At 34.0% G+C, this 9,603-nt stretch overlaps 1 protein-coding gene across 1 annotated transcript; it reads left to right on the forward strand.

Annotated features, from left to right (window-relative positions):
* The first annotated feature begins 236 nt into the window (after positions 1 to 236).
* On the forward strand, positions 237 to 3,008 carry LOC116006472. Its single transcript, XM_031246858.1, has one exon. The coding sequence runs from the start codon at positions 1,283 to 1,285 to the stop codon at positions 2,780 to 2,782; it is 1,500 nt and encodes a 499-aa protein (XP_031102718.1). The 5' UTR covers positions 237 to 1,282; the 3' UTR covers positions 2,783 to 3,008.
* The last annotated feature ends 6,595 nt before the right edge of the window (positions 3,009 to 9,603 follow it).

The following is a 9,603-nucleotide window of genomic DNA, read 5'->3' on the forward strand; positions in this document are numbered from 1 at the left end:
TGTGATATTTTTTACTTTTATGTACACTTTTGTTGACTTGTCTGCAAAAATAAGACTAATAGAAAGGGGCCAATGATAATATGACATTCATAAAGCATATAACAATTGGGGTTTGAAGTATATAGCTTTATGGCAAATTATACCCTTTTCAAAAGATTAAGTGTAGGTAAAACCCACCTTTTTTCCTAATCACAATATCTTGAAAGAAATAAAATCTCAATCTCAATCATATAAATGATAAGAGAGGTCACCCACCAAACTCCCTTTCCCCCATTCTCCAAACTACCTTCAATTTCTTCCATACCTAAAGATATATATCTGCTTCGAGCCTACAGATACGCATTTTCTTGGAACCCAAAGCCATTAAAGAGCACGGGAGGAAAACGCGTGGTGCACAGGTTGTCTCTCTTGCTATCCCCCCTGTTTTCTTGATTTCCCATTCCGTGTCAGGTCTGGGCTTGTGGGCTTGTGGGCATGTGGTCCTCTTTGACAAAAGTTCTTGGATTGGAGGAGTGTAAGACGGGGTAATTCTGTGTTTAAGTCATAGTGTGAAGGGAAAGTATAAAGGTGAGGACTTTGAAGGTTGAGAAAAGATGAGGATGGTGAGTGCCATTGATTGTTCGGAGTGCCCGGGTTTGTGTGGATTCTTGGTTGTTGAAGCTTATCCAAAGGGGTACTCTTCCAAGATCCCCTCTGATTTGGTGCTTTTCCTGGGGCTTGGCTTCATAGATTGGTAATATCCTGTGTTGCTCTTATTTCTTATACCCATATCTATATTTATTATCTTAGATATACACCCACAAAAAAATATTTAGAGATCTAGATATATTTGTTTTTGTTATTGGACTTACTTCTATAGGATTTCAAGAAAGGGACCATGGATTCAGTAGGGTTGATTCAGTATCTCCCACCTGTGTTTAAAGGGTGTATGGAGATTCTTGAATTAGGGCTGTGTATGGTCTTCATCTAGCCTTTTTCTTCATTTGGGTAGGCATAAAATTTGCTCCTTTTTATTGGTTCCTGTTTCTAGTAGTAGTTTCATTCTCTGGAAATCTCATTCTTTGGTGAGGGTAAAGTTTCTGACAGTGCTATAGAACTATTTGATAGTTGATAATTTCAATTGGGGAATAAGATTGTGGTTTTTGTGGATTGTGGGATGTAGTTGGGACTAGTATGAGGATGTGTGTTTGTAAAGATTAGCCTTTTGTTTGGATAATCTTTGGGTTGATAACTTTGAGCCCAGCTTCTGAAATTGTCCCAATATTAAGGGAGAATTAATGAGATGGGAGATATTCTTCTAACAGCCTTGTCAATGGAGAATCATCACCCTTCGACCCTATTGTCCATGGATTCGAGTGCCTCCTCTTCACATGATGAATTAGACCTCGAAATGAATCGCCAAGTTGTCATAACCCGCCCACCTGATATCAATTTACCTTTATCGGCTGAGCAGAGCCCTCCGCCCCAATCATGGAACTCCGAACACTGTGATATTCTTGATGTTGGGCTCGGGACCCAAGTATATGAAACCGAAAGCTTCCTCAGTGTGCCCAAGGTGGGTAGGAAATGTGCAAAACGGGTTGACAGCATCTGGGGTGCGTGGTTCTTCTTTAGCTTTTATTTCAGGCCCGTGTTCAGCGGGAAGTCGAAGGCGAAAATTGTGCGAGACAGTAATGGGGTTTCGGGGTTTGATAAGTCTGATCTCCATCTTGATGTTTTCATGGTTCAGCATGATATGGAGAACATGTACATGTGGGTTTTCAAGGAAAGGCCTGATAATGCATTGGGTAAGATGCAACTCCGAAGCTATATGAACGGGCACTCTCGCCAAGGAGAACGCCCCTTTCCTTTTAGTGTTGATAAAGGCTTCGTTCGATCCCATCGGATGCAAAGGAAACATTATAGGGGCCTGTCGAATCCTCAGTGTGTTCATGGGATCGAGGTTGTTCAGTCTCCTAATCTCAAGGTTTTAGATGAAGAGGATCGGAAAAGATGGGCGGAGCTTACTGGAAGGGAACTCAACTTCACCATCCCTCCCGAAGCAAGCGATTATAGTTCATGGAGAAACCTGCCGAACACTGACTTTGAGCTCGAGAGGCCGCCTCAACCTATCAAAACTAATCACCATTCCCATCCTAAGAAGTCACTCAAGTGCAACGGGCTTAATTTGTCAACTCAACCATCCAACCACAGTAACGGGGATGCAATGGATCTCTCACCCGACAGCAGCAAAAGGAGAAAGGACTTGTTTCCCGAAGAAGAGTGTTATCTGCAAGTAAATCCTCCCGATCGAGTTCCAGATTCAGAAGTTCACCCGAATGAGCCACACTGGCTGAACGAATTTAGCGGAGTTATGCGTGAGGTTTACGGGCCCGTTACAGCCGCAAAAAGTATCTACGAAGACAAAGAAGGCTATTTGATCGTAATCAGTTTGCCCTTTGTAGATCCCCAGAGAGTGAAGGTTTCTTGGAGGAACACACTCACACACGGGATAATCAAGGTGTCTTGCTTTAGCATATGCCGCATGCCTTTCCTCAAGAGACAGAAAAGGACATTCAAACTCGCAGATTCATCATCTGAACACTGCCCTCCCGGGGAATTTGTCAGAGAAATCCCCCTTTCAACCCGCATTCCTGAAGACGCTAACATAGAAGCCTACTTCGATGGATCAGGGACGGTGCTCGAGATTCTGGTGCCTAAACTTCAAGAAGGGTCAGAAGAACATGAGGTACGCGTATGCCTTCATCCCCACCTCGGTGGCAATGATCTTATTCTGAACTAGAGGCAAATCGTGGTTGATTATGATGGTATTCTTCATTGTTGCTAAAATGTTACAATATATATGTTTGTGTAGCCTGAAAATGCACATGTCTTATGTAATGTTCCATTTTCACACCCCCTAGATGGTGTGTTTGTTGGTTGTTTGGGTATTGTAGCAATGTTTTACTATTGAAATATGAATCTTTGGTTTAATAATATATGTGGAGTAGTAGCCTTAGATTTTCTTTGATTGCTTGTGTGCTTATGAAATGCATTATTGAAGTGTGGTGTGCCAACTTTTCTTATAAAGCACTGCTTTCTTTCACATGATTAATATTTAGTGGAGTTTGTTCCAATACATGATTTGGATGGAAAAAATAAGTAAGAGAAAATTGTAATTTATACCCCTCCATAATATGCCAATTATCAATATCACCCATGAATTATTAGTGGTGTAAATATTGTTCCTCAATTTTCAGAAACAGTACATATATTGCCTTACCGTGGTGTAAATATTGCCCTCTTGTCGGTACGGGAGGGGCAATATATGTACCATTTTTAAAAATTGAGAGGCAACATTTACACTACTAATAATTCAGGAGTGACATTGATAATTGACATATTATGGAGGGGCAAAAATTACAATTTTCTCAATAAATAAATAACTTTGGAGTCATTGGGAGACCTTGACCGATCAGAGGTGATGAAGACTCATTGTACATGCAAGGGGTGGCAAACTGGGAACTAATAAAGTGACTCATGATTTATCTCTAATAGTTTTTGGGTAGGGGTTTTGGAGACTTAGGGCTAGTTTGACGCAAGCTGAAAACCTAGGGTATAAAATAAAAATAAAAAAAGGAAGAAAAGTTGCACTTGGAAATGTCAAACTTGATAGGGTGGAGAAGATGAGGATAGATGGATGAATGATAGTGGTTCCTTCATGAAATGTTGATGCCATATGATATTTGTCAAAGTGTTTTGAAGCAGTTTGTTAGGGACCACTTTTTGTCTGCATCATTTCAGCCACTCATGAATTAGAATAATGGGAGTTCGTTGAGGTCATTGTCTTGTTTTCCTTAGGTGAAATGAAGGGTTGTTGTTGGATTGATTCTTACATTTGCGTGTAATAAACAAAGTAAGTTGATATTGGTGAAAATTTTGGTCAAAACATTCATCTCCTATTTTCTATTACTCTCATGGTTTTGAGAGTTTGATCTTTTCATTGTTTATACCAAAAAGTTGAAATGTAATAGAGAAAAATTTAGGTTTTCACAAATAATGTCTCGAATATATGGAATTTGATTTATTTTAAGTAAAATTTTGAGTTTGTCATGTGAATATAACAACACGCATATGTAATTACTGAATATCGAGATTTTTTACTAGATCAGAAGATAAATAATAAATCTTCAAGGTTGCTCTTGGAACTTTAATCTTTCCATTGTTATGATCAAAGGTTAGTTGGCACCAAGTCACCAACAAATTGGAATTTGAGGAAGAAGAGTTTGATTTCTCTTAAACAAACTCTTGAGTATAAGTAGTTTGATTTTTTAATGTCTTAAGTTTTACTGCTATGAATAAAACATATAATAGAAAATTTTTTCTATATATAAAGGGTTAGAGTCTAACTCAATTAAAGAATTATCGTAATTACTAAATATCAAAGTCAATTGTATTTACTTTATCTTTTTATGATTTCTTAATTTCAATCAGCTCGATTAACATCTTAATAATATTATATGATTACATTAGAATGTGTATGATATTAGTGAAAAGTTGGTCAAAATATTCACCTCTCTTGTTTTAGTTAATTTTTAGAAGTTTGACCTTTCAATTGTTAAGGTCTAAGGGTGGCACCAACAAATTAGAATTCGATGGGGGAAGAATTTGATTTCTCTTTAACAAAGTTTTAAGGTCTAAGGGTGGCATCAACAAATTAGAATTCGATGGGGAAAGAATTTGATTTCTCTTTAACAAAGTTTCAAGCAAGAACAACTTGATTTCTTTTTAAGTAAAGTTTTGAGTTTCAGTCTTGTGAATATAATAATATATATTAAAAAAAAACTTTTCGTGTAAAGAATTAATTTATAACTCAATTCAAGAACTAATGTAATAGGAGTATATTTTATTGAGAATTTGAGATCTTTAACTAAATATAAATATATAAATATTCAATGTTGCATCAATTTTATATATATATTTTTTAGTATTACTAATTCGTTTGTGATCTATCATTTGAGAGAGCTACAGATGTGTCATTGAGTTACAAGTTACTTGGTCGAGATAATCTTACAGTGTGTTTGGAAATCAGAAAATATTTGCCTTTCAGTGTTTGATTGCATTTCAAAAATCTGTTGTGTTTAGTTTATTTTCTGAAAAATAAGCAGATATAATTAAACATTTTAATTATTTTGTTTATACATAAAAAAAAAATCACAGAAATATATGGTACGTATACGTAATGGTACAGGGGGAAAGAGAGAGCAGGTCTGCGGTTGTAGAAGTAATACGTGGCTGGCCAAGAATTGTACGCGTTGATTGTACATAATATTAATAATATCTATTTATTTTTCATATAATTTGTGTTCAATTTACCAAAAATTAATACTCCATAGTAGATATTAGATTTATTGGTAAAGAAATATTCGAAGTTTCAAAAAAAAAATATTCGAAGTTTTGTAAAAATATTATTTAAAATTTTTTTATATATTTGTGGAGGTTTCAAATTTTGAATATGGAGTATAGAATTTGTGAATGTAGAGTTATGAATGTGTGAATCTGTAGTAGAGTTAACAGAGTTCTAGTAACTTGTAGCCCTGTAATGTGTGAATGTGGAGTTCCCAAGTTGTGAACATGGAGTATAGGACCTGTGAATATAGAGTTTTGAATGTGTGAATGCATAAAAGTAGTATTATAATTACTAAACATATAGTCCTGTAATGTGTGAATGTGGAGTTTTCAAATTGTGAATATGGAGTATAGGATCTGTGAATTTAGAGTTTGTGTTTTGTTGCGATGAGGAGCCGTTAACGCCGTTAATTTTTTTTTTGTTTTATTTAAAAAAAAATTGTGAAACGGTGTCGTATTGGACCCAGGCCCACCTTGCAAGGTGGACCTGGGTCCAAAAACGACGCCGTTTTTTTTTTTACTAAACATATTGGCCTGAAATGTGGAACACAAACTCTACATTCACATACACTATACTCTACATTCATAATTTGTTAACTCCACATTCGCACATTATAGGATTATATGTTTAGTAACTATATTACCACTGTTATGCATTCACACATTCAAAACTCTATATTCACAGGTCCTATACTCCATATTCACAACTTGAGAACTCCACATTCATACATTACAGGGCTACAAGTTGCTAAAACTTCTTAACTCTATTTCAAATTCACACATGCATAACTCTACATTCACGATTTCTATACTCCATATTCACAATTTGAAACCTCCACATTTACACATTTCTGGACAACTCTACATTCACACAATCATAAGTCTACATTCATGATTTCTATACTACATTCACACTTTGAAACCTCTACATTCACACATTTTTGGACAACTCTATATTCAGCAATATGTTTACTAATTAAAAAAAAAAACAACGTAATTTTGGACCCAAGTCCACTTTGCAAGGTGAACCTGAATCCACAGCATAATTTGCGGTCACATAATATATGGGCCACAGTAATTGTAGAATAAAATATTATAACATGATTTTCTTACCAAGTTTTCACATAATAACAATGCTTAGTGAAAAAGGTCGATCGACCAATAATTGGAATAAAAAAATCAGAACCAGTGTGCAATTATTATGGTTTTACTGATTATCAATCGTTATATCATGGAACACAGTGCACTGTGAATTCTAATGTATATGTATGTGTTTTATGTTGTAAGTTTCTTTTTGTGTTTTGTGTTATGAAATATTGTGAAATTATATGCTTACGAACACAAATTATGTACCTAAATCATATTTGAAAAATATGTAAATATATAACATGTGTATGTGTCTTTTGTTGTCATTTTTTGTGTCTTGTGTTATAAAATGATGTATCTTACAAGTATGTACCTCGTCGTTTCAATTTAGGGTCTATAATACTATGTGAACCCTGATCCATGATATAAATTGTCACTGATTATACCTTGTTGAAAAATGGACATAAATTAGCATGTGAGCAATTTGAATGATTTCTACTACCAATTTGAGTCAGATCAAAATGGATTAAGATTCTCTAATGTGTGAAAATGAATTTGGTATATTTATACTCTAAAAAATGGTTAATGGTTGAATAAGAAATTAACTTTCAAAATGTACTCATGAAGTTGGAAAAAAAGGAGCTTCGAAAGGCTTTGTGGAGGGTCTGTGTTCTACATTGAAAAAAAAAATGAATTTAGACTAGTATTAATATACTTTCACAATTTAGAGGTTGTGTACTATATTTTGCAATATAACTTGATTACAATAAGTGAACTGATCAATGAGTTCAACTGCAATGTACGGTTTATGGGAAGATAATTTTTATAAGAAAAATGGATAATTCACCAAAAGTTATGTGTTCATACACCACAACAGAATATATAGTATGGTTGAGAGAAAATATGATCACATTCTCCAATATCTATTTTTATCAAATACGAACGCCTATTATTCAATATTCAATACAGCAGACACCAATGACACTTTCTAGTTATTTAAATATAATTAATAAGGTTTCAAAAAAACATATAATAAATAAAATATGAACCTGCTAAACTACAATTAACATATTATGTATCTGCAGTTCATATATTACATACTTGTAATTAATAAATTATGTACCTATTACAACTATTACAATTAATATATTATGTATATGTAATTAATGAATTGTATAGTTGTAGTTAACATATTATGTACATTATTTAATTTATTTATAAGTACATAATCTATTAACTGAAACTACACATTATGTTATCCGCAAGTACATAATTTGAATGCTGTTTTACAGGATAGATCTTGGTCGAAGGTATAATTTGTCCCTTTCTAATAGACATTTAATTTTTACTGTCACAAGGGCATTAAAGTAGCAAGCAATAATCCATCTAGACTTTTTTGGGAGATTGTATACTTTATTATGTTGTTTATATTATTATATTATTAGGCTGTGTTTTCAAAATTAAAGAACCTCAATATGGTTACTTCAGAGTGTTTGGAACTTGGAAGCCTTGAATATAAAGTTGTGTGTGGGAACCATATGCCACTTCATCAAATTTGGTCCTAGGCTGGGCCAGAAAGTCCATGTTTAATTTATTGGATTTTGTTATGGAGTTAAAAGGATACAAGAAAGTTGTTTGATCTAAAGACAAGAGTGGTGGTTAGTTGTATCCAAGCTAAGGATGTACAATTTCATGAAGATGTTTTTTCCATTTTCTCACTATGGATGAAAACTACTTACTCATTTTGTTGCAGGTCCAAATGAAGATATTTTATATGCTCAACCAAGTCATAATTGTATGTGGACAGTACAAAACCTGCTCCCTAATAATACTCCCTTCAACATGCTAAGCTGCCTCCTTAGTGGTATTCTCTTAGAGAGCAATAGAGGTTGGGTTGCCATATTGAATGTATAGTAGAATTAGGGGGAAGAGAAGAGAACAATTCTTAAGGGGAAAAATGAGTTGAGTATGGTTTGTGACAATACCACTTATATATATATATATATATATATAATAGCATCTGAAGATGAAATGGCTGAGAAGACTCGAGATGTCTAGATAATTAAAAGGTTGAAAATAATATTATTCTTATCCTCCAATGCACTCCAACAATTATATATATACAATAAAAAAAGAAAAAGAATGGTAGTAGTATACACATCTCTTAGACCTAAGAAGACATTCTTGTAAAGTGTAGGTTATAATAAATACGATGAGAGTAGTATTTTTTTGTTTTGAAAATGTTTGGTCTCTAAAACTTTACAATAATGTATGTTTGTGTTTTTTCCTTCCATCCAGTATGTTGAGCATATGTATTATGTATATTGACATACATAAATGTGTAATTCAATTACCAGTTTAGATTTTTAATTCAAATAAAACATATGCTTCAATTTAGTATCAGAGCAAACTTCATGCCAAAGCTCATGAGTTCGAATGCTCACATATTATTTAAAACCCGTCAAAAGTAATCAACTTAATTGTGTTGGGAAAAATGCAAGCCATGAAATATTTGCGGTTCTCTATTATCCTGATATTTATTACCGATTTAATATTCACCACAAGTTGGTGGGTGGTCAGAATATATTTTGATTGCATGTGGCTTATATCTTCTAAGCTTATAGTATTTAAAGGAAGAACTTTATTATATCATATTAGACAAGATTGTTTATCTCTTTCTTGTGTTCCATTATTACTCTGAGTATGGTGTGTAAGTAACAATCCCTATTTAGAGTGTACGGAGACGGGAATTGCTTTGTTAATTATTGGGGGCGACGCTATTATTGTGAGCTTGCACCAATAGCAACAAATTCACTTCTTTGGCTCACATTATCAACCTAATTTCTCCAACTTATACACATAAAGAAACATATTTGTGTACATAAATGTGCAATCCACCGAAGGAATTCAAGCAACTACCGACCGTTCTTATATATTCGAGGGCTCTACCCAAATCCAAATGCCCAAGACCATGAACATGCCAATATGATATGATTAGCAACATATAAGAGCAATTAATGCCATTAGCAACATTTAAGAAACCTCAACCTTGCATCTACAAAAATTTAATAGATTTGATCAAATTTTTTTTTTTTTTTTTTTTTTGTAAATGCGGTGTCAATTTCATAA

Source organism: Ipomoea triloba, chromosome 15 (genome assembly GCF_003576645.1).
Source record: "Ipomoea triloba cultivar NCNSP0323 chromosome 15, ASM357664v1".
NCBI lineage: Eukaryota > Viridiplantae > Streptophyta > Magnoliopsida > Solanales > Convolvulaceae > Ipomoea > Ipomoea triloba.

Excerpts from the sequence above, each read along its gene's own strand:
- LOC116006472 (XM_031246858.1), top strand. The coding sequence starts at position 1,283 with ATGGGAGATATTCTTCTAACAGCCTTGTCAATGGAGAATCATCACCCT.